At 43.1% G+C, this 26,771-nt stretch overlaps 1 protein-coding gene across 1 annotated transcript in view; it reads right to left on the reverse strand.

Moving 5' to 3' along the window:
* Positions 1 to 714: 714 nt before the first annotated feature.
* Positions 715 to 26,771, reverse strand: part of LOC139170798 (transmembrane protein 182-like) — a 30,675-nt gene continuing 4,618 nt past the window's right edge. The window contains exons 3-5 of the mRNA XM_070758308.1: positions 17,143 to 17,241; positions 16,402 to 16,539; positions 715 to 944 (exon numbers count right to left, since the gene is read on the reverse strand). Coding sequence (XP_070614409.1) covers positions 715 to 944; positions 16,402 to 16,539; positions 17,143 to 17,241 — 467 coding nt within the window. The remainder of the gene's footprint in view (positions 945 to 16,401; positions 16,540 to 17,142; positions 17,242 to 26,771) is intronic.

Below are 26,771 nucleotides of genomic sequence, written 5' to 3' on the forward strand. Positions count from 1 at the left end.
GTCAAGTCAAGCCCAGAGACAACACAGCAAAATCCAGTAGGTTTCAATCCTTTATTTGCTTACCCCTAAAGGACAGAATGAGTTTTTTTAAGGCAATGTGATGGAACACCAATAACCCAAGCTTCCAGTCTCCAACCAAGAAGTCCAGGAACCCATCAGTTCAATGGAACTTGACAGTTCCTAGTTAGTACAAGTGCACTAGAGTGCCTTCCGTCCCCTGTCCTATTGCTCTCCTATATCTCCCATACCTTTCTTCTATTCCTATATCTCTTCTTCTGTTCTTTCATTGATATGTTTTATTCCTATATCTTCTCTTCTCTTCTTTCTTAGAAATATTTTACTATGAGTATATCCTCTATAACCTTCATTATGTATTTTACTATGTGTATACCCACTAAAACCCTCATTGTGTATTGGACAAAATCAATCAATCAATAAATAAATAAACCCCAAATCCACATTGAAAACAGCTTAGAAAATTGCTCACTCGAACAGCTCCTCTTGGAAGGACAGAGTTATCAAAATCATGACCATTGAGAAAAAAAGAAACAACATAAATATTAGAATCTGTGTGTCTAAATCTACTATTTACGGCTGGAGAGATTCCACAGCATTACCTAATACCCCTGGCATAATATCACTCGTTCTATAAAGAAATAAATAAGAAGACAGTTCTCCTTCCTAAGCGGTAGCTAAGGTGCAACCTCCTTTTCTTTACTCAAGCTCCTTCAGGATGGTGTGTCCGACCAGATAGAAGAGAAGACCGGACAGCAGCGTTAACGGGATCCCAGCAGTTGCAAACATGAAAGACCAGCCGTAATAAACAGACAGAGGGGTGTCATCTGGGCACCATTCGCTTCTTTCCAATAGCGTGTATTTACGGAGATCGGCAGCAAGTTCTTTCCACACCACAAACATAAATATGAGCAGGGTAAATAAACATCCTGTTCGACAGAATGAGAGAGAGAGAGGAAAAAAAAACAAATGAGAGAGAAGAAAAACTCTGTTTGACATGACAGCGTATAAAACATCCTAGCAAGAGGGGAAAAAATTCAATTCCCTGGATAAAACTGACAAAGAAATTTCAGGTAGTCCTCACTTAATGACAGTGGCAACTCTGTTGCATAAAGTGCAAGATCCTGTGGCTGTGTTGACTTATAACAGTTGTTCTAGCAATCCCAGTTGGCCTTATTAGAGGAATCTCATGCATTTACAATGTCTCACAGTCACAGGGCTGCTGTTTTCAGCCTTCTGCCAATGACTTGAATTATTGGAAGCCAGTTGTGAAGGTGACAAATAACGCTCACATGGCATACTCTGACAACCACAACTACAAAGAATAATTGTAAGCCTGTTCTTCAATGCTCTACAAATATTGGACCAAATGAATGTTGCTGCAATTTTGGATTTCTATTTTTTATTTAGTGTACTAATCAATAACCTCCATCTCATCTACTATTTTCTTTCCTTCTGTTGTGGTTAGTTCTGGTCCAGCTCCTGCCCCAAGGAATGTGGAGGTGGAGGTGGGGGAGACATCCACATGCAGCAGGCCTGTTTTGCTCCCAGGAGAATCTGCCAATGAAGTCTCCTCTGACCAAGGAAGCATGAATGACAGGGAAGAGGGGAGTTTGGCAGACAGCCCAGGAGGAGATCAGTCATCTGTATCATCCCTGGATTCTGAACAAGAATTAATGACACATCCACGCATGCGTAGAGTGATGTATAGGGGACAACAACTGAAGGATTATTACAAGAGAAAATGAGGCCACCTGTGGTTGGGTGGGGCTGCTGTAATTAGTGCTACAGATAAAAAGAGCAGCGTGCTGGTTTACTTACAACATGTTAGCAACAGCACTTTTTAACAGAGCCAGCCTATTGCCCCCACAATCCGGGTCCTCATTTTACCCACCTCAGAAGGATGGAAGGCTGAGTCAAACTTGAGCCGGTGATGAGATTTGAACCACTGACCTGCAGATCTACAGTCAGCATCAGTGGCCTGCAATACAGCATTCAATCCTGCTGTGCCACCCCAGCTCAAATACTTAATAAATAAATACATAAATAAGTAAATACCTCTACCTAAGAATGCCTCTACTTAAGAACTTTCCTAGATAAGAATCGAGTGTTCAAGATTTTTTGCCTCTTCTTAAGAACCATTTTCTACTTAAGAACCTGAGCATGGGAAAATTTCCCAGGAAATTTGAGAGAGGCACAAAGGCCCGGCCAGTTTCCTGCCATTCCCCCTTTAATTCTGGCCATCTCAGGCTTTTCTGGGCTGCCAGAGGAGCCTTTCGGTGGCGCTTAAGGAGGCTTTGGCAGTCCAGAGCGAACAAAGCATTTCCCTTTCTCTGGGCACTTGGAGGGGGAATAAACCTCTGCCAGAGCCCAGAGAAAAGAAACACTCCCTTTGCTCTGGGCAACCATTGTCCTCTTCCTCCCACCCAAATTCCAAGCTTTTATTTCTTTCCTAATGGGTTTGCATGCATTATTTGCTTTTCCATTGATTCCTATGGGAAAAATTGCTTCTACTTACAAACTTTTCTACTTAAGGACCTGGTCACGGAATGAATTAAGTTCTTAAGTAGAGGTACCACTGTATAGGGAACAAGGGGAAAGGTGAGCTATGTCGTTCTGCATCCTCTTTGTTCTTTCACAGGCACCCACCATAAACTACCCAAATTTTCTCCAAATTTGATCTGCAGCCCATGCAGCATGGATTCAACTTTGCATTGTGACATCGGCCAAACAGATCCAATTCTTGTCCTCCCCCCCCCACTCCATTTCCTCACCGCCTCAACCCTGTTTTGCCCGTTATGTATGAAACAAAATTAAACTCCATTATTTGTATTTCGGTGTTGATTCGGGTTAATCGTCTCTTCTGGGGAGAACTTAATGGTGAGGGGAATTGAACCATGATATGAAACTTTTCCTCCTTTCAATTCTCATTGCAATTGTCAAGGAGCTAACCAGAAGGCTTTCTAAACTCCCAAGGAAGCAGCACCTTCATTTCACGTAAATCGCGCAACTCAACCCTCCTTGCCTTCCCTCTGCGGTTCACAGCCTCACGAAACCTCATTGGCTAATTGCAGAGGGAAATGGGTGAACTCCTGGCTTGCTTTAGAACTCGCGGAATTTATCTATAATTTGCTAATTATAGGGAAATGAACCTCAGTCCCCTTTCTTCTCACCTCCGTGCCTAGCAGAAACTTCAAAACTCTAATAAAAAATAATGAGATGTTGAGATCTTTCTTAGCAAATTCCGAGCGCGCCAAAGCAGGTGAAATACGAAGAGTTTACAGCTGTCACTGTATGGAACTTTTAACTTGTAGAGAACAGCTTTGAATTAAAAGGGTAGGCTGTATTTTTCTGCTGATTCCATTTAAACAACCTTTATGGAACTCTATTCATGAGCTGGAAAAAATAACTGAAGACTGTGTTAGTCATTATCATACAGCCTACTGAGAAGGCGACCTTCTCACGAACACATTGGGATTGCTACTGTTGTTCTAGGCATATTCTTGGAATGTAGAAGAATCCATCACAAACTTCCAGAAAGTGTGTCTTCAATGTTTTTCTAATCGAGACAAAGGATTTATCTATCTATCTATCTATCTATCTATCTATCTATCTATCTATCTATCTATCTATCTATTTATCCATCATCTATCTATCTATCTATCTATCCATCATCTATCTATCTATCTATCTATCTATCTATCCATCATCCATCTATCTATCTATCTATCTATCTATCTATCATCTATCTATCTATCATCTATCTATCTATCTATCCATCATCTATCTATCTATCTATCTATCTATCATCTATCTATCTATCTATCTATCTATCTATCCATCAACTATCTATCTATCTATCTATCTATCTATCTATCATCTATCTATCTATCTATCTATCTATCTACCTATCATCTATCTATCTATCCATCATCTATCTATCTATCCATCATCTATCTATCTACCTATCATCTATCTATCTATCTATCTATCTATCCATCCATCATCTATCTATCTATCTATCTATCTACCTATCATCTATCTATCTATCTATCATCTATCTATCTATCCATCCATCCATCCATTCATTCATTCATTCATTCATTCATTCATTCGACTTCTATACCGCCCAATCCCAAAGGACTCAGGGTGGCTTACAACCATATAAAAGACAAGACGATAAAAATTCAATTCAATTCAATTTATTGGATTTATATGCCGCCCCTCTCCGAAAACTCGGGGCGGCTAACAACAGTCAAATATAAAACTGAGTTATAAAACCATCAATTAAAAGCCCTAATAAACATTGATAAACTAACCCAGCATGCATACTAAACATTCATACAATTTGGCCATTGTTGTTGTTGGTTCAAGGCCCCCTGGCCTGTTGGCAAAGCCAGGTTTTCGTGGCCTTACGGAAGGCCAATAGGGTGAGAGCAGTACAGACATCAAGGGGGAGTTGATTCCATAGAGCCGGGGCAGTAACAGAGAAGGCCCTCCCAGCGCACCAGCCTGCATTGCTTGGTTGATGGGACCTGGAGGAGGCCAACTCATAGTGCACTTATAGTCTCTGGGAGGTATATGGCAAGAGACGGTCCTGTAAATAATCTGGTCCTGAGCCATGAAGGGCTTTATAGGTAATAACCAACATCTTGAATTGTGCCCGGAGACTAATAGGAAGCCAGTGCAGCTCTCAGAGTGTAGGTGTTATATGGGTGCTTCGAGGTACATGCATGACAGCTCGCACGGCTGCATTCTGGACAATTTGGAGTCTCCGAACAGTCTTCAAAGGTAGCCCCATGTAGAGCGTGTTGCAATAATCAAGACGGGAGATGATGAGGGCTTGAGCGACTGTGCATAGAGCCTCCTGGTCCAAGTCAAGCAGAACATCAATCCTGATGTTCATGATGGAGCTTAAAATCCTTGACTTATGAGCACAATTGATCCCAAAAGGTTGTTAAACAATATGCTTTTATTGAGTTTTGCACCTGCAGTTATTAAGGGAGTAACATGGTTGTTCAGTGAATCTGGCTTCCCCATTTATCAGAAGGTTGCAAGAGGGGATCACCTGACCCCAGTACTGCAACCGTCATAAATGTGAAACATCCAAATGTAAATCATATGACCAAGGGGATGCTGCAATGGTCATATGTGTGAAGAACAGTCATAAGTGTTAACGTATGAGCAGAGTAATCCTTGTTTTTCAAGGTTGCGCACACACAGAGACGTTTAGATTGAGATTAGTTGTGAATAACTACTCAGCCACACACAGATATACTAACTTGAATTCAGATAAACAGTCTGAAGTCATACACATCTACGCAACTAGACTACACAACTAGACTTCTACATAACTAGACTTACAATCGTAGGTTTAGAAAGCTTAGAACTACGTCACCTTAAACACGATCTAAGCATAGCCCATAAAATCATCTGCTACAACATCCTCCCTGTCAATGACTACTTCAGCTTCAACCACAACAACACACAAGCACACAACACAACCGCTCCAAACCCGACTGCAGAAAATATGACTTTAGTAACTGAGTAGTTAATGCATGGAACTCACTACCTGGCTGTGTAGTATCATCACATAACCCCCAAAGCTTTACTCTTAGACTATTTACTGTTGACCTCTCCCGATTCCTAAGAGGTCAATAAGGGACGTGCATGTGCACTAAATAAATAAATAAATAAATAAATAAATAAATAAATAAATAAACAAACAAACAAACAAACAAACATAAGTTAGAATAACACTCCAAATATTACCAAGTACATAGTCTTTCTTATCAGTTATCTTTGTTATAATCAGTAAATAAAGATATCAAAGCTAAACACATTTTAGCTATAATACATGACTACAATACAGAGAGATTGCAGAGAAAATGCAGAGCAAACCTAACAGTGAGTAGCTTAGACAAAGAGAAACAGAGAGGGTGACTCAGAGAAACAAGCTATTAATTCTAGCTCCCTCTTGTGGCAGCCTGCAACACCTGCAGCCAATATATTGCCAACCCAACAGAGTCCTAACAATAAGTCACTTTTTTTCCAGTGCCATTGCAACTTCAAACGGTCATTAAGTGAACTGTTGTAAGTCTGGGAATGGCAACCCCCGCCTGATCAGCTCTCATTCCATATGTGTGTGTGTGTGGATTCAAGAGAGAAAAAGAGAGAGAAAGAATGTGAGAGTTAGGGATGAAAAAAGCTGGGGAGGGGGGAATCCCATGGAATGTTATTGAATTCTTGAAAGCCCCCTCCGTTCATTGCCCTGGCTTAGACATCGTTCCTTGACATGTTGGAAATTAGCCTTTAATGAGGCTGCTTTTTCCCCGCAACCTGGATATACGAGCCAAAAGGAAACCCTTGCAAATTAAGCTTCGTACGTCAAACACGGTTAAGAACATTTGGCAGGCAAGCCGCTGCTGGGTCGCTGAGTTACACAGGTTTGCAGGGCAAGTTGGCAAGAAAGACAACGAGGAACTTCGTGGAGGAAATGAACCAGAAGCCATCAATATCCAACAGTTTCTTTCAGATGAGTAACCTCCTGCGACTACACCATGCAAGATGGCCATTATCTTTCCCTCCGTTACTTTTCTTCTTCTTTTTCACCCTGAAAAAAAGTTCTCCCAAACAATCTCCAGGCAAGATGGGTTAAGATGTAACTGGACAACTGCCAGATGGATGTGCTTAAAATAGCCTAAATAATTGTGGTCGGTTCATATAAAGGAAGAATCTAATGCAATCCAAACCGCTGAAAAGGAAGGAGCCCAACGCGATGGCATCGGAAAGCCGTGATTTTAAAAGGGGGGAAAACCGCTTTCTATTTGCTGGCTGATCCAATTTAACAACTTGGTGCCAGGGTTCCAGGTAACATCCAAATTTAAATCAGAGTCCAAATCAAGGAATCTATCTGGAACCCATAGCACACATCTCAGACATCAACACCCTTGAAAATGTCCAAAGACAAAATCATGGAATCAAAACGAACATGGCAAAAATGGCATGAATGGGTTCAAAAGAGAATATAGAAACAATATAATAAGAAGCAACAGTACAATTGAAACAATCTACAACTACCTTGTAAAAAGTTTTATCTACCAGTTATTGAATGTAATAAATATTAGAATATAAAAGTATGAAATATAATGTATATAATTGAATGTAACAGGTAAAAATCTACTATAAGAATGTTAATAGAGATGGTGTATAATCTGTAAAACAGAATAACGTGTGATTTGAATTATATGTGAAAACTCAATAAAGAAAATATTGGGGTGGGGGGAGAAAATGTCCAAAGATATTTCACCAGAAGAGCCCTTCACTCCTCCACTCGAAACAGAATATCCTACGAAAATAGACTAACAATCCTGGGCCTAGAAAGCCTAGAACTATGATGCCTAAAACACGATCTGAGTATTGCCCACAAGATCATATGCTGCAATGTCTTACCAGTCAATGACTACTTCAGCTTCAACCGCAATAACATAAGAGCACGCAACAGATTCAAACTTAATACGAACCACGCCAAACTTGACTGTAAAAAATATGATTTCAACAATCGAGTTATTGAAGCGTGGAACTCATTACCGGACTCAGTTGTATCAACCCCTAACCCCCAGCACTTCTCCCTTAGACTCTCCACGATTGACCTCTACAGGTTCCTAAGAGGCCAGTAAGGGGCGTACATAAGTGCACTGGTGTGCCTTTCGTCCCCTGTCCAATTGTCTTTCCTTTCTTTCACCTATCTTATATATTCTCTTCCTTTCATATATCCTCTCCTCTAAGTCCACTTTCACCCTCTTTTATATTATCGCATGTCTATTTTTCTTCCTATGTATTTATGTATTGGCCAAATGAATAAATAAATGAATAAATAAAAAATAAATTCCTCAAAGTTCCAGTTTATTTCCAGAGCCATCCTGGCACCCACACCGGGAAACCAAATCTGAGCTTTCCATCCAGTTGAAAGTTCACATGCCTTGCCCCTTCCCTCAAACTTGTCAGGTTGTGCCAGCGTGGCAACAAGCCGGGGTGGCGCTGCAGGTAGAGTGCTGTATTGCAGGCCACTGAAGCTGACTGTAGATCTGAAGGTCAGCAGTTCAAATCTCATCACCAGCTCAAGGTTGACTCAGCCTTCCATCCTTCCGAGGGGGGTAAAATGAGGACCCGGATTGTGGGGGGAATATGCTGGCTCTGTTAAAAAGTGCTATTGCTAACATGTTGTAAGCCGCCCTGAGTCTAAGGAGAAGGGAGGCATAAAAATCAAATGAATGAATGAATGAATGAATGAATGAATGAATAAATGAATGAATAAATGAATAAATTTTAAAAAACCAAACTCCTTCTTCCACTTCCGCCCAGGTGGTGGACACAAGATGGCCTTGAACCACTCAAAAGAATGCTTTGTGGCTGCATCTGCTCCCTCATGAAATAACCCCTCCCAGGTTCCCATAAACACCAAGCCTTCTACAGACAGTATGGCAAGCTGTTGATTCATCACCAAACTCTGCACCGGCTTGATACTTGGAACATGAAGTTCCACAAGTTTTAAAGCTCATTTTTCCCCCTCTTCTCCTTCCACATTTTGGACAGAGATGACCATTAGTTTGAAGGGGGGGAGAATCTGTTGTGGTTAGCTCTGGCCCAGCTCCTGCCCCAAGGAATGTGGAGGTGGATGTGGGGGAAACATTCACATGCCACAGGCCTGTTTTGCTCCCAATAGAATCTGCCAACGAAGTCTCCTCTGACCAAGGAAGCATGAGTGACAGGGAAGAGGGGAGTTTGGCAGACAGCCCAGGAGGAGATCAATCATCCTTATCATCCTTGGATTTTGACCAAAAACGTATGACAGATCCACGCATGCGTAGAGTGATGCATAGGAGACAACAACTGAAGGATTATTACAGGAGATAAGTGAGGCCACCTGTGGTTGGGTGGGGCTACTGTAATTAGTGCTACAGATAAAAAGAGCAGAGTGCTGATTTAGCCAAGTTTACCTGATTCATAGTTTCGTCAAGATCGTGGTTTTGCTGTTTCCCTGTTCAAGACTGTGTGTGAACTTTCTGGACTTTGGAATTGGACTCAATTTCCCAGTTACTGGGTGAGAAATTGGATTGCATTTAACTTGTGCCTTGTGTGTACCAGAAAATCCCTTTGACATTTAAAAGGGGAGTTTTTTCTGCTTTTCTGTTGATAAAGACTTTTGGTTTTCCTTCTATTGTGTGGTGTGTGTCTTTTTGGACTAATTACCCTGTAATTACGGGTGGTTGGGACACGCCAGCAGAACAGAATCTATCTTTGTTGAAACTAAACACTCCTCCCTCAACTGGGGGATGGTGGGTGGGAGGAATAAGATGCTACCTATCTCCAATCTACAACTGTTCTGTGGGGCTCTCTGGTAGAATCCTCCCAAAAATTCAGACACACACACGTTTGAAAATTCAAAACAATGTTCTTTATAATGAAAATTCACTTAAATCAAGCCCTCTTTTGGTATAGCAAAGAGCACTCGTCTCCAAACAAACTGGTAATTTGTACAAGTTCCTTATCAGTTCTGTGATACTTAGCTTGCAGCTGTGAGGTAATTCACAGTCCTTCTTTGCCCTGGTTTAGTTTCAAAGCGGGGAAAAATCAGCACACAAAAGGTCAAAGTCAGTAAAGCAGTCACGAAACACAACAATCAGATAATCCTCCACAATGGCCAAACCCAAAGGCTGCTATTTATAGCAGCCGCACTAATTACCACAGCCCCACCCAACCACAGGTGGCCTCATTTTCTTTGATAATAATCTCTCAGTTGTTGTTGCCTATGCATCGCTCTCCACATGCGTGGCTGTATCATTAACTCTTGTTCCGAATCCAAGGAGGAGCTAGATAATTGATCTCCTTCTGAGCTGTCTGCCACACTCTCCTCCTCCCTCTCACTTATGTCTTCTTGGTCAGAGGAGCCTTCATCATCAGATTCCACCAGGGGGGCAAAACAGGCTTGCAGTATGTGGATGTCTCCCCCACATCCACAGTCCTTGGGGCAGGAGCTGGGCCAGAGCTAACCACAACACCAACACAACCCTTGTAGCAGTTCCAAGAAGAATGCACAACCAATGGATTCAGGTAGTAGGTTGCTATCTTTAAAAATACAGAATAATAGGCATATAAAGAAATAATAACAATTTTAGGACGGGGCACAATTAGATTAAAAGTGGGGCAGAAAATTTCAGTCTGTCCAACTATGATGTGAGTAAGGAGGAGAAGCACTCGAGTGAAGGTAAAAGAGGGAGGAAGAGGAAGTAGGAAGTGAAGAGAGATAAAATGATTTTTAGAAATGATAAAAATTACATCTCCCAGGATAAGTCTTCAAGGCAACAAAGGGAAAAAAAGGACCATAACTGAGACCAGGAAAATCACTAGTAAGGTTGAAGCTCCTAAGTGCTTAAAGATTAGCAGCTTTTATTATTTTAAACATTTGTATGAACTTTGCCATGTACATCTGGTTTTTTACCCCAAAGGCTTAACCCCCATCCCTGTAAAACAGCCTGATAATGAGGCCACCAAATTATGGGAAGAACATTCCAGAATATTATTTCAGCGCGGAAAGCTTTGCTTCGGGACTTCAAAGGACAACCTCCTGATTTCCTTCCCTCAGAACTTTCTCTCCAGACAAAATTCCCTCTTGATGAATTATAAGCACTTTCACCTTTCTCCGAGGAACAATTACTGGGATACAAAAGTTAATTACAGCCGATCTGCCATCCATAGCAGATGACAAATAAGGCTTTCCCGTTGCAACTACTGTACCGAATAAGAATATAATGACAGACAGACAGACAAAATAATTAGCAAAGCTATAGTAACTCCTTAGAGGACTAAAATGTGGAGCTGTTTAGTCTGTCTGCTAAATATTACCCCATCGCTCTGGTTTATTTATTTGCTTTATGGTTTGTGGCACAAAGAAAAGCATGTAAAAATACATTAGAAGACAAAATAGAAAGACCTGAACATGGATTAGAGAACAGATGAAAGTACAGTGGTACCTCTACCTAAGAACGCCTCTACTTAAGAACTTTTCTAGATAAGAACCGGTGTTCAAGATTTTTTTGCTTCTTCTCAAGAACCATTTTTCCACTTACAAACCTGAGTCTCCGAAACTGTAACCGGAAAAAGCAGGGAGAAGCCTCCGTGGGGCCTCTCTGGGAATCTCCTGGGAAGAAACAGGGCCGGAAAAGGTGGAGAGAACCCTCCGTGGGGCCTCTCTAGGAATCTCCTGGGAAGAAACAGGGCCTCCACCCTCCCTGTGGTTTCCCTAATCGCACACATTATTTGCTCTTATATTGATTCCTATGGGAAAAATTGCTTCTACTTACAAACTTTTCTACTTAAGAAGCTGGTCACGGAACGAATTAAGTTTGTAGGTAGAGGTACCACTGTATGGGATATCATTAAGAGTAGAGGTGTCAAACTCAAGGCCTGTGGACCACATTCAACCTGTGGGGTACTAAGATCTAGCCCACGAGGCCATCCTGTAAACAGCAAAGGACCAAGCTGTGGTGACCTCTGCCAACAAAAACGGAGCTTGGAAGGGCTGTGCGTGGCCCTCCAGAGTTCAGTTTTTGCCTGCAGAGGGTTGCAAGAGGCTGTTGCAGCCAAAAAAGGAGTTGGGAATCCGTTTTGGTCAGCAGAGCACTCAGGCCACCAAAGGCGCCCCCAACACAAGTGATGTCAAGCTGGCCACGCCCACTATGGACACACCCACCCCGGCCCCCAAGGTGAAACACAACTCTGATGAGGCCCTCAATGCAATCAAGTTTCATACCTGTGATTAAGAGAGTCAAAGAACTGAAATGGAAATGGGCCAGTGATGTAGCAAGAAGAACTTACAACAGATGGACCAAGGCAGAATGGATGAGAATAGATGGGAGTGGGGCCAGTAAGAGGTGGTATATTCCAGTTCTCCAAACTACTCAAAATTTCCACTACCAGTTCTTCAGAACTGGTTATAACCTGTTGAAACTCATCTCTGCTATAGATCACACCAGATGTAAACTTTCCTAGAAGGTGCCCACAGGTATTCTCATCACTCAAAGCTGTATATTTGAGCACAGGTAGTCCTCAATTCTGAAGGCAAACTGCCCTCCCCCAGTGGGTCGAGCTCTAGGGAGGCACAGGGTGCCATAATTGCCACATCAAAATGAAGCAACAGAGATAATTTTCTCAATGAGACGACCTCTATTGTATTGAGATCGCTCCTTTTATTGTATTTTACTTTTCCTGACATGTGGTACAGAATAACCAATTCGCGAACACCACATACATTAAGCCATCCCCCAACTACCATTCACTCATGCGCTGTATAAGGCAACCTCCTCGTGACTTCCCTATAGATAATTAATGGAAGCTCCATTCATTGCCTTTTCCTGGATTGTGTGTTTACTGGTGATTAGCAAAGGAATGAGAGTAAGGCATATATTTCCTTACATGGAAGTTAGCTATAGGTTATCTTCATGCTGTATATCAAGTTAATTATTTTCCACGTGGTCATGGATTCTGCAGCTTGCTTACTCAGCCTGGACATTGCTGCCTTTCCATAGAGGAAGAATAAGGTTTATACAGCACCCATTAAGCTAAAACATCACCCTTCAGCAATATTTTATTCCAATGTTCAGTGCCTAAAAACCTATGATTACAACACAACTCATGACCACAATTGAGACCAAAATGTATGTTGTTAAGTGAAACATTTGTTAAGTGAGTTTTGCCCCATCTTACAACCTTTCTTGTTGTTAAGCGAATCACTGCAACTGATAAGCTGGAAGGAAAAATTGAGCCTAATATGAAAAGAATTGGGTTGCCTTACAAAGCTTGGTATTAACAGATAGGTAGTCTATTGACCACAATCGAACTCAAAATTTCTGTTGTTAATCAAGACAGCTAAGTGAGTTTTGTCTCAGACAAACAAACTCAAACTCAACCCAGACAAGACGGAGTGGCTGTGGGTCTTGCCTCCCAAGGACAATTCCATCTGTCCGTCCATTACCCTGGGGGGGGGGGGAACTACTGACCCCCTCAGAGAGGGTTCGCAACTTGGGCGTCCTCTTCGATCCACAGTTGACATTGGAACATCATCTTTCGGTTGTGGCGAGGAGGGCGTTTGCCCAGGTCTGCTTGGTGCACCAGTTGTGGCCATATTTGGACAGGGAGTCACTGCTCACAGTCGCTCATGCCCTCATCACCTTGAGGTTCGATTACTGCAATGCTCTCTACATGGGGCTACCTCTGAAAAGTGTTCGGAAACTTCAGATCGTGCAGAACGTGGCCGCGAGAGCCATCGTGGGGCTTCCTAGATTCGCCCACGTTTCTGCAACACTCCGTGGCCTGCATTGGCTGCTGATCAGTTTCCGGTCACAATTCAAAGTGAATTCTGCAGACTTGGGGTGGCTAACAACAGTAAAAAGACAATATAAACAAATCTAATATTAAAAGTAATTTAAAAAACCCAATTTAAGGAACCAATCATACATACAGACATACCATGCATAAATTTTATAAGCCTAGGGGGACGACAGAGGTGGGTTTTAAGAAGCTTACGGAAGGCAAGGAGGGTGGGGGCAACTCTGATATCTGGGGGGAGTTGGTTCCAGAGGGTCAGGGCCACCACAGAGAAGACTCTTCCCCTGGGTCCCGCCAAACGACATTGTTTAGTCGACAGGACCCGGAGAAGGCCCACACTGTGGGATCTAACTGGTCGCTGGGATTCATGCGGCAGAAGACGGTCCCGGAGATATTCTGGTCTGATGCCATGAAGGGCTTTATAGGTCATAACCAACACTTTGAATTGTGACCGGAAATTGATCGGCAACCAATGCAGACTGAGGAGTGTTGGTGTGACATGGGCATATTTAGGAAAGCCCACGGTCTGAAGTTTCCGAACACTTTTCAAATGTCTTGTACTCTTACCTTCTGGATAACTGTTTTCATTTTAGTCCCAATAATAATTTTTAAGATGTTCAAGAAAAGAATATATTTATGTAATTGGCAGGTATATATGAAACCAACACTAACTCCGTTTAAATCAAGAGTGTCCAATCTTAGCAACTCTGTGTACTTGAGAACTTTAACTCCCAGAATTCCCCAGCCCTAGGTTGAACACTTGAACATCCTCTGATTTAAATGATTCTACTTGCAAGGTCAATCTGAGCCATCCAATTTATGTTTTAAATTATTCTGATTCTATGGTAAGGAACCGTGATCTAGCAAAAACCAAACGAAAAGAGAATTCCATCTAAAGCATTAGGCACAAAGTTATGTTCCGCTGTTCTCTGATCATCTTCTTTTAACAACCCCATAATCTCTTGCAGGGTGGAGTCTGAGCTAGCAGGGTGTTTTAATGTCCGGATGCCCTCCCTGTTGCCAATGTGGAATTTTGTTCAGCAGATATATTCTCACTGGGCCCAGAGAGAGAAACATTTGCCTCTACCCAGGATTGAACTACAGACTCCTGATTGTGATGCGAGAGCTCCACCTCTAGGCCATCTCACCACCCCACTGTTCTCCAATCATGTTCTAACACACAAATATCAGCTTGGTGCCCTCCAAAAAAAAGACAGAAACATTTCTCAAGTCAAACAGTATTATTCACATCTCTGTGGGCTAGAATATCTCCGGCTCTGCTTTTTAAGAATTTTGGAAGAGAAACCAACTAAGCTCTTCAATCTGAATCAGATAATAAGCTTAAAAGATTCCCTTTTATTAGCAAGCAAGCATTATAAACAAGGGTAGGCAGCAGGCAGGATGGAGTGGAACACAGTTCCACCAGTGGAAATGAAGATGCATGCACAGCTCCAGCTGATCGGCAGCTGTCACTTCCTGGATTACTGGTCTCGGCTCAGATCTCCTTTTTTCCCCTGCTGCTGCGTCTGTGCTCCTTGCTTTTTTCCTCTTTCCTCCTTCCTGGCCTCGGACGAGCTTCCCTCTCTCCTGCCCGGCTCCCCTCCAACCTCATGAAGCCACCTCCCACCTGAGGTGCAAGCAGAAGGCGTGGGTGGAAGCAGCGCTGGCAGCATTTATACTTCTGGCAGCACCCGTTCACCTAGCTACCCAGCCTGAGGTGGTGGGGACGACCCAGGAAAGAGAGCGCAGGAAACGCAAAGCAAATTGTCACCCCGGTGAGCAACACTGGTAAGGTTGTAAATTGAAAACTTAACAGTTCACTTGAACGATGATGATCGTTCAAGCCACTCCCACCTGATCATATGACCGGCAATCCACTCCTACCCAGTCACATGACCATTAAACCACACCCACTGTTGTGGTTAGCTCTGGCCCAGCTCCTGCCCCAAGGACTGTGGATGTGGGGGAGAGATCCACATGCTGCAGGCCTGTTTTGCCCCCCCCCCCACGGTGGAATCTGATGATGAAGGCTCCTCTGACCAAGAAGTCATGAGTGACAGGGAGGAGGAGAGTGTGACAGACAGCTCAGAAGAAGATCAATTATCTAGCTCCTCCTTGGATTCAGAATAAGAGTTAATGATTCAGCCACGCATGTGGAGAGCGATGCATAGGCAACAACAACTGAAAGATTATTATTAAAGAAAATGAGGCCACCTGTGGTTGGGTGGGATTGTGGTAATTAGTGAGGCTGCTATAAATAGCAGCCTGTGGGTTTGGCCATTATGGAGGATTATCTAATCGTTGTGTTTCATGACTGCTTTACTGACTTTGACTTTTTGTATGCTGATTTTTCCCCGCTTTGAAACTCAACCAGAGCAAAGTGTGTTTCACTTTGTGAAAGAAGAAGGACTGTGAATTGCGTCACAGCTGCAAGCTAAGTATCACAGGACTGATAAGGGACTTGTATAAATTACCAGTTTGTTTGGAGACGAGTGCTCTTTGCTATACCAAAAGAGGGCTTAGTTTAAGTGAATATTCATTATAAAGAACATTGTTTGGAATTTTCAAACGTGTGTGTGACTGAAATTTGTACCTGTGAATTTTCGGGAGGATTCTACCAGAGAGCCCGACAGAACACCCACAAAATAACCCACACCCACAGTGTGGCAGTAAAATTTTGGCTGCCCATTACTGATTATAATGCAACTTAGTTAAGATTCAAACTCTCCATCACTCCATCTACGGAAGAATCCAAGCTGCTTCCTTGAAACATAGCTGCCCAAATGCACAAGAACTAGTCTAGAATTCCAGAACTTTTAATTCCAGGGCTTCTTTATCAAGTAATAAAATTAATAGAAATATGCAATTGCCTTGGTTATTAATTGCACATTTTGTTTCAAGTCTCTTTCTTAGGCACATTTGCATTCCTTTACACGTGCATTCTCAGGATTTTCATCATTCCAGGTTGCTAAAGCAGTGAATACTGCAATGGTCACTTACCAGCAGCCATAAGGAATCCACCTCCAACTTTATAGAATCTTGCGTTGACAAAGGGCACACCGCACACCAGCAAAAACACACCGACAAGGCTGGCAGTGATGGCCAGGACAATCAGCGCTGTCCAGAATCCTCTGTACACTGTGCACGGAAGGAAAACACACACCACAAATTGAGTCCAGCAACACTGTCAAAGTACATGGGGGGGAAATGTCAGCGCAAGGAGATTTAATTTGACCCACAAATGTTCGAAAAGGAAAAGAGAGGGATGTTTTAAAAAGAAAAAGAAAAGAAAAAAACACTTTATGCATGCGCAGAGGGTAAAATAACCCAAATTTATTCATTTATTTATTCAATTTTTTTAATACCACCCTTCTCCTTAGACTCAGGGCGGCTTACAACATGTTAGCAATAGCATTTTTTTAAACAGAGCCCACCTATTGCCCCCACAATCCAGGTCCTCATTTTACCCACCTCGGAAGGATGGAAGGCTGAGTCAACTTTGAGTTGGTGAAGAGATTTGAACTGCTGACCTGCAGATCTAGCAGTCAGCTTTAGTGGCCTGCAGTATTGTACTGTATCCATGTGCCACCTCCGCTCAAAATGGCAGCGTCCTGGCTGTGGGCGGAGCCTCATACTCCCTTCACGACCGATTCTCTGACGACCAATAGGCACGAGCGAATCGGGAGCATTTCACCCCTGGTGAAGACTGTATTATGGACTCAAGTTTTCCTCAGTACCTACCTGCAGTGGCGTCATAGGAGGGGTGAGGGTGAGGCCCAAACACGATAGGCATCGGAAACAGGTAGGCGTTCATACAGTGCTTAGGATGGGCTTGGCTGGCTGGAGAAGAAATGAGAAAGCTCTCTGAATCTGGGTTTGTTTATTTTTTTGATAGTGCTGAAAGAGCTACAGTACACTATTTCAGCTTCAACCACAACAACACAAGAGCACACAACAGATTTAAACTTAATATTAACCGCTCCAAACTTGACTGTAAAAAATATGACTTCAGTAACCGAGTTGTCAAAGCGTGGAACTCATTACCAGACTCCATAGTGTCATCCCCAAACCCCCAACACTTTACCCTTAGATTATCTACGCTTGACTATCCAGATTCCTAAGAGGTCAGTAAGGGGCGAGTACAAGTGCACTAGAGTGCCTTCCGTCCCCACACAGGGCAAAACCCGAACTCAGAACAATCTACATACATATACCCGTGAAAATCTACGAAAACAAATATATAATTTTCAAATTCAGCTTAAACATGTGACATATATATATATATATTGTTCTGTCTGGGTTCCCTCAGACCTCAACACCAACTGGAAAAAACAGCCAGACACTCTGGTAAAAGCCAAAAGTATTTTATAACTGGAAAAAATAAGCACAGAGGAAAACCTGTTCTTCCCAACAGACAGGATATAATACGGTACAGCAGGGTCCTGATGTCCAGTCAATACAGCAAGCTTCTTGCTGGCACCCCCCCCCCCCCCAAGGTTTCAATAGTCAAAGGCACAAACCAGGATTCCAAGACGCCAAAGTTCACAGTCAGGTCCCACGACTCTCAAAGATAAAACTCCACAAGCCAGGAAGGGTGGGTCTGCCTTTTAGCCTTTCCCAAGAGCACCACACCCAAACCCAGCTGTTGCCACTTTAATGCTGAAAGTATTTAGCCAATTGATTCCGTCTCTGAGTAGCTCTTCATTGTCGCAGATCAATTATGGCTTGTGCACTTTCCTCTAAGGAATCCAGGCTGCTTGCTGGGGAGAGCTCCCCCTGGTGGGACTCTGGCTGTCCTCCCTCTTCTTCAGCCTGGGATTCCTCCTCCTCGTCTGTCTGCACCTCCTGTTCCTCAGCCTCTCCCTCTGAGCTGGAAACCGACAGAAGGTCAGCCGTTCCCGGAGGGGCCTCAGACGGAACCACAACAATATATATATATATGTAGATTGTTCTGAGTTCGGGTTTTGCCCTGTGTAATATTTTGCATGTTTATGCGACGTTTCGGTGAAATCACATTCACCATCATCAGGCTGATATATATATATATATATATATATATATATATATATATATATATATATATATATATTTGTTTTCGTAAATTTTCACGGGTATATGTATGTAGATTGTTCTGAGTTCGGGTTTTGCCCTGTGTAATATTTTGCATGTTTATGCGACGTTTCGGTGAAATCACATCCACCATCATCAGGCTGAAGTTTCCAAGCTTCGTGCTGTTGTAAAATTTCCATTTTACAACAGCACGAAGCTTGGAAACTTCAGCCTGATGATGGTGGATGTGATTTCACCGAAACGTCGCATAAACATGCAAAATATTACACAGGGCAAAACCTGAACTCAGAACAATCTACATACATATACCCGTGAAAATTTACGAAAACAAATATATATATATCCACCCACTAAAATTCTCATTGTGTATTGCACAAAATTAATTAATTAATTAATTCTAAGCATACAGGTAGTTCTCAACTTGCAATCATTCATTTAGCAACCATTTGAAGTACTGACAAAAAAACCATCCTCATGGTTCCATGGTCGAATTTAAAAAGTTTGGCAGCTGCTTCATATCTATGACGGTTGCTGTTTCCCAAGGTCATCGTGCGATTCCCTTTTGTGACCTTCTGACAAGCAAAGTCGCAACAGCAATAGCATTTAGACTTTTATTCTGCTTCACAGTGCTTTACAGCTCTCTCTAAACAGTTTGCACAGATTAAGCCTCTTGTCCTCAACAATCTGGGTCCTCATTTTACCGACCTTGGAAGGATGGAAGGCTGAGTCAACCTTGAGCCTACTGAGATTCGATCTGCCAAATTGCTGGCAGCCGGTGATCAGCAGAAGTAGCTTGCAGTACTGCTTTCTAACCACTGCACCACCAAAGTCAAAGGGGAAGCTAAATTCACTTTAGAACCAGGTCATTAACTGAACAAAGGCAGTGATTCACTTAACAATTGTGACAAGAAAAGTTGTAAAAGTGTGGCAAAAGCCCATTAAACAAATGTCTTGTTTAACAGCAGAATGTTTGGGCTCAATTCTGGGCATATGTCAAGGACTTCCTGTACTTTAATACCAGCCTTGCTTCTGTAAGGCAACTCAATTGACCCCTCCTTATAACTGAGTTCAAATACCATGTTAAGCTGTGATAGAGCCTCGGTGGTGCAGTGGTTAGAGTGCACTATTGCAAGCAACTTCTGATCACCGGCTGCCAGCAGTTTGGCAGATCGAATCTCAGTAGGTTGACTCAGCCTTCCCTCTTTCCAATGTCCGTAAAATGAGGACCCATATTTTGGGGGGCAATAGGCTTACTCTCTGTAAACCGCTTAGAGAGGGCTGTAAATTAAGGTGTCACCTACGCCTTAATTTTCCCAGGAGAAGCAAATATAAAGCCCTTCATGGCACCGGACCAGACTATCTCAGGGACCGCCTTCTGCTGCACGAATCCCAGTGACCAGTTAGGTCCCACAGAGTGGGTCTTCTCCGGGTCCCGTCAACTAAACAATGTCGCTTGGCGGAACCCAGGGGAAGAGCCTTCTCTGTGGCGGCCCCGACCCTCTGGAACCAACTCCCCCCAGAGATTAGAATTGCCCCCACCCTCCTTGCCTTTCGTAAGCTTCTTAAAACCCACCTCTGCCACCAGGCATGGGGGAATTGAGATACTCTTTCCCCCTAGGCCGTTACAATTTTATGCATGGTATGTCTGTATGTATGTTGGTTTTACAATAGGGGTTTTTAACTGTTTATATTGGATTGTCATATGCTGTTTACTACTGTTGTTAGCAGCCCCGAGTCTACGGAGAGGGGCGGCATACAAATCCAATAAAATAAAATAAGTGTAAATGCTAATGCTATTGCTTACTCGCATGGTTTCTTGAATAAGGAACATCCTTAGGCACAATGCATAGTTTGCAAACCATAATTCACCCATCATGCCACAAGACATTGTGGTCTAGGAACTTACTTAGAGTTGCCTATGGCTCTGTTGGGCGAATGCTGAATTTCCAAAGAGTAACTTTCCACAGCGCATCCATGCAGTTCAACCACACGTTAATAACCACGTTGCAGGCTAAGAGCGAACAGATGCTTGCTTTCTGCACATTTGCGAAGGAAGCTTGCAATTACAGCCCTAATTCAGAACTGATGACTTCGTTGTTCCTTGCATGTGTGAAGCATTAAGCGTCACCTACGCCTTAATTTTCCCAAGAGAAGCAAAATAAAGAATAGAGCCGAAAACCTGCTTAATGAAACACTTTGTACAGATTGCAAAACGCAACCTTCTTTTTCAATAGGGAAACTTGAGATCGGATTTGGCAGAAAGTTGAGTTCTCAGCATAAACCTGCCACATTAAATACTCAAGTTGTCTCTTTGTCTAATTGCTGCTCCTTCTGTAGCCTGCCATGAAACCAACACAAAAACAGAACTGGATTATCAGCGCATTCCGAAAACTTCCAAAAGGGAAAAGAAAAAAATATGCCCGTTTGCCCTGGTCAGTATCGGGTTCCTACTGGAACGAAGGGGGGGGGGGTGGGGGGAAACAGGGGTGTTCTGTCTGGGTCACTCCAGAAGCCAATACCAACCCAAAAAGAGAATCCAGACACACTGGTAAAAGGCAAAGGCAGTTTATATAATTCAAGGAAAATACAGGTAACAGAAAATGTCCTTACAAACAGGAAAAACACTGGAACTTCAATTATATACACGAAGGGAATAGTCCATGAAGCAATACCAGATTCTTGCTGCCAAGACGAAGCTGTAGATAGCAGACGCCTCCCACGAGTCTCCCAGACTGCGAGGCCACAAGCCAAGATCAGAGACGCTGAGAATCAAAACAGGTCACCGCAACTCCAATTGATAACACTCCACATGGCTTCAAGGCCTTGCCTGCCTTTTTAAACCCTGCTGATGAGGACCACACCCAAACCCAGCTGTTTCTAATTCAATGGTGAAAATATCTCTTTAACTGCTCCTTTTGTTGCTCTGAACGACTCTGTCTCATGTCAATCACAGCTTGTGCGTCATCACCTAATGACTCCAAGCTACTGGCTGGGGAGAGGCCCCCCCCCCGGGGGCTCTCATGCTGTTCTCCTTCATCCCATTCCTGACTCTCCTCTCCCCCGTCCGACTGTTCAGCCCCCTCCTCTGCGCTGTCATCCTCCTCCGGGCATGGAGCCAGCAGAGACACAGCTGGTCCCTGAGCAGCCTCAGGCTGAATCACAACACAGGGGGCACCACTCTGGTAGAGGAAATGGAGCTGTGTGCGAAACTCTGGGTGGCCAGTGAGCAGGTGCGCACATTGGAGGGAGATTTGGCTTCTGCACATGCACAGGTAACCAAATCTTCTGAGAGGATGCTCAAGTGCATGAGATTTTGGCAATTTTCAGTGATTTTTTGCTTCTGTGCATGTACAAAAGGAAAAGAATCACTGAAATCTCGCACACCCGCTCTCCATAGGTTGAGTGCCCTTTAATTCTTAGCAAAATAAATTTTAAGTACCGATTTAAGGAATTTAAGAATTGAAATAAGCAGCAAAAGAGTTATTAGCGTAGTTTGATTTTGAAATGGCTGAAATCTCATGCGCCCACGCATGTTCGTTTTTTACATTTGCACATTTATGACATTCTATCACATTGTTCATTTGTGTTTCTTTTTTGTGTCCAGTTGTACCAGTTCATCCAAATAACATAGCAATCCTTTTGATCGTTCAGTTCAATAGTCAAACAGTCAATTTCTGCACATTCATTCACTTTTTTCAATGCTGTTGTAACATTGAATGGTCACTGTGGTAACTACCTGTAATAATAATACTGCACGGATTGAATTTTCCTTCCTTTATCCCCAAGTCAACCTAGTTATGTTATATCCACCACACTAGAGGTGGTTTCCTTCCGGTTCAGACCAGTTCTATAGAACCGGTAGCAAATCAGCGGTTACATCACAGGGCCAGTAATGTCAGTGCTGATCTGTGGCTGCCGCCATTTTGTTTTTTTGCTTCTGAGCATGTGCAGAAGCTGTTTTTTTCCTGATTTTTTTTAATGCCGCCTTTCTCCTTAGACTCAGGGTGGCTTACAACATGTTAGCAACAGCACTTTTTAACAGAGCCAGCCCATTGCCCCCACAATGTGGGTCCTCATTTTACCCACCTTGGAAACATAGAAACATAGAAGTCTGACGGCAGAAAAAGACCTCATGGTCCGTCTAGTCTGCCCTTATACTATTTTCTGTATTTTATGTTGGGATGGATATATGTTTATCCCAGGCATGTTTAAATTCAGTTACTGTGGATTTATCTACCACGTCTGCTGGAAGTTTGTTCCATACAGAGATCTACTACTCTTTCAGTAAAATAATATTTTCTCAAGTTGCTTTTGATCTTTCCCCCAACTAACTTCAGATTGTGTCCCCTTGTTCTTGTGTTCCCTTTCCTATTAAAAATACTTCCCTCCTGGACCTTATTTAACCCTTTAATATATTTAAATGTTTCGATCATGTCCTCCCTTTTCCTTCTGTCCTCCAGACCAGTGTTTTTCAACCAGTGTGCCGTGGCACACTAGTGTGCCGCGAGACATGGTCAGGTGTGCCGCGAAGAAGGAAGCTCAGGTTCCAGTCTCACAACTTTTTGCTGAGAGAGAAAGAGAGAGTGAGAGAGAGAGAGAGAGAGTGAGAAAGAAGGAAGAAAGAGAGAAAGAAAGAGAGAGAGAAAGAAAAGAGAAAGCAAGAGAGAGAAAGAAAGCAAGAAAGAGAGAGAAAGAGAGAAAGAAAGCAAGAGAGAGAGAAAAGGAAAGGAAGGGAGAGAGAGAGAAATGAGCAAAAAGGGGAGGAAAAAACAGAAATGAGAAAATGATTGAGACAGAGAATGAGAGGAAAGAGAAAGAAACAAAAGAGAGAGAGAAGTGACTCTTGATTTAAAGCATATGATAAAGAGCACCCAAAGAATAAGACAGAGAAAAAACCCAGCCCTCACCTGTTTTTGGAAATGGTTCAAGAGTGTGTATACACACACACTCACACACACAAGAGGGGGGAGACAGGGATGGAAAAAGAGAGGAGAGTGTCTTAGGGTTTCATTTTGTGTCATTTTGGTTGGTGGTGTGCCCCAGGATTTTTGTAAATGTAAAAAATGTGCCGCGGCTCAAAAAAGGTTGAAAATCACTGCTCTAGACTATACAGATTGAGTTAATGAAGTCTTTCCTGATACGTTTTATGCTTAAGACCTTCCACCATTTTTGTAGCCCGTCTTTGGACCCGTTCAATTTTGTCAATATCTTTTTGTAGGTGAGGTCTCCAGAACTGAACACAGTATTCCAAATGTGGTCTCACCAGCATTCTATATGGAAGGATGGAAGGCTGAGTCAACCTTGAGCCAGTCGTGAGATTTGAACCGGTGACCTACAGATCTACAGTCAGCTTCAGTGGCTTGCAGCACTGCACTCTACCCACTGTGCCACATCAGTTAGAACCCACTCCTGCACCACACAACCACGGCTACTATTCCAGAGTTACTGACAACCTTCTAGGAACGGGGATTCCCACAGGTATTAATGGCCCCCAAGCTTATCGTGACGAAGAGTAATAGGATGAATGTTAAACAAATTAATTAATGATTATCCACTTTGCTTTAAAATGTTTCCTACAGAACGAGAGACCTTCATAATAAATGGACATTCGTTCGTGCAAAGTGACTAATGAAATTTCTACTGCATTAATTATTGCAAAGGCAGAAAGAAGGAGGGGGGGCGGAAAAAAAAAAGTCCAGCCGAATGAATTTGCTCCGTTCGGTCTCATTAACACAGACACCAAGAGTAATAAAAGATCCCCTAGTTATCTCGTCTATCTCAAGCCATGGGAATGCGTCTCAAGTGAGGCTTAATTTGATCATTTGACTTAAGGTAATATCCTGTTAAACAATGTATTCTAATCACTAGGCTTAGAAGGGCCTCCGTTATTACATTAATGCGCAATCCAGCATTATCGGTGCTTGATCAGCTCTCTCTGTAAGTTCAAGGCAAGGAATCATTTAGTTATGTCGGGAGAGTCTATGACAGTAATGGTGAACCTATGGCACGGGTGGCACAGGTGGCACACAGAGCCGTAATTGCTGGCACACAAGCCCTAGCTCAGCTCCAATGTGCCTGTGTGTGTTGACCAGCTGATTTTTGCCTCGCACAGAGGCACTTGCAGAGTGTTTTTGGTTTCCGGGCCTCCGAGGGGACAGGGGAAGACGTTTTCCCCCTTCCCCGGATCCAAGGAATACTTTGCAGCCTGGGGAGGGCAAAACATGACCTTCCTGAGCCCACCAGAAGTTGGGAACATGTCATTTCCAGTCTCCAGGAAAGCTTCCAGGGGGGCACGGGAAGCTGTTTTCACCCTCCCCAAGCATTGAATTATGGGTGTGGGCATTTGGACATTCTCGATAGCATGCACGAACGATCTTCTGGCATCTGAGGAAAAAAAGATTCGCCATCACTGGTCTATGACATGGGTGTCAAATAGTGATGGGCGAACCCAACGGTGTTCAGGTTCAGCAAGTTCGAATGAACTTTACGCAAAATTCAGCCGAACCTGAACTCGAACCCAAACTCGAACCCGAACAGGGAATCCCTCCCATGAAGAGATTCTGGGGGGCAGAGCTTTGACGTCACCGGCAGGTTGCTAAGACGCCAAGGGGATCACTTCCTGGATTCCATGCAATCCAGGAAGTGATCACCTTGGCATCCTTAGCAACCTGCCTGTGACGTCAAAGCTCCGAAAGCCCGAACACGACCCCCGAACTTTGCCCGAAGTTTGAAAAAATTTCGGGTTCGGGTTCGGCATACCCGAACACCGCAAAATTCGGTACGGACCCGAATTGTGCGGGTTTGGTTCGCCCATCACTAGTGTCAAATGCAATTGAGGGCCACATCAGGGTTGCATTTCACCTTGGGATGGCAGGGGGGCAGGGCTGGGATGTGTGTGGCTGAGATGGGTGGGCCCAGGTGGGTGGAACCAAGTCAATGTCATTCACATTGGGGGCAGCCTGGGCAGAACGGTGGGGTGGGGTTTTTGGCTGTTACTGCCTCCTACAGCACTCTGCCAGTGAAAATGGAGCTTGTGCATGCAGCCCGCTCAATTTCTATTTTCAGCATGCCACTAGTTTATAGATCAGTGCTCAGCTGGCCTGAGCCAGGCCGAGGCATCGTGGAGCATTCGTTCACTGTTTCCAAGGTGGCCCCACTGCCACATCCAAGCACCTTGTGGGCCGGATCCAACCCATGAATCTTGAGTTTGGACACCTCTGCTCTATGACAACTCACCAAGGCCAACCTGCCACAGTAAACTTGGTCTGGAGCAACTCGCCATGGCCAACTCGCTGTGTGACAACTTGCCGCAGAACAAGAGTTACACTAAATAATAAAGAGTGAGTAATAAAGAGTATTGAAGAAATGGTGGGAATAGGACCGTTAAAATCATCTGAGGCAGCAGTGCCTCAGATAGAAAGCCCATACAGAGAGTGGGTAAAGACAATGGAGAAGGTTATAGAAAGTTCACTTCCTATTATTCAGGATACTGCTTATACGCGCTATGTATTTAGAGCTCAAAGCATTGTGGAGACCTCACCCACCCCACTTCACGGCCTGTTTGTGTTGCTCCTTTCTGGGAGGTGGTTTCTAAATATTTCTTGCAGAACTACCAGATTCTCTAACAGCTTTCTTCCCTGGGCCATCTGCCTGGTAAACTCACAAGATTTGTTTTTCCTCCCCGTGTACATGTGTGCATCAAAACTAGACTGTGTTGTTTCTCCATGTCATATATGTAGGTATATATATGGCTTGGTATATATTTATTTAGTCTGTCATAGTTATGTATGTGTATATATTGGAGGTGGAGACCCTCTGAAAGCTGTATGCAATGAAATTTCATTTTAGTGTATGGTAATTTGTGTACATTTGTGACAATAAAATTATTTATTTTCTTGACCAATAAAAAATTCTATTCTATTCTATTCCATTCCATATTCTATTCTGTTCTATTCTAATCTATTATATTATATTCTAATTATATTCCATTCCTCTCCAAATTCTATTCTATTCCATTGTATGCTATGCTATGCTATGTTATGTTATAACGTAACATAACGCAGTGATTTTCAACCTTTTTTGAGCCATGGCACATTTTTTACATTTTCAAAACCCTGGGGCACATTCAGGGTGGGGGCGGCTAAAAAAAGTTTGGACAAAAAAAATTCTCCCTCTTCCTCCCTTTCGCTCTATTTCTCCCTCCCTCTTTCTCTCCCTTCTTTTTTCTCTCTCTCCCCATCCCTCTTCTTTCTCTCTTCCTTCCTTCCCTCTCTTTTTTGCTCTCTTCTCTCCCTCCCTCC

Source organism: Erythrolamprus reginae, chromosome 8 (genome assembly GCF_031021105.1).
Source record: "Erythrolamprus reginae isolate rEryReg1 chromosome 8, rEryReg1.hap1, whole genome shotgun sequence".
Lineage (NCBI taxonomy): Eukaryota > Metazoa > Chordata > Lepidosauria > Squamata > Dipsadidae > Erythrolamprus > Erythrolamprus reginae.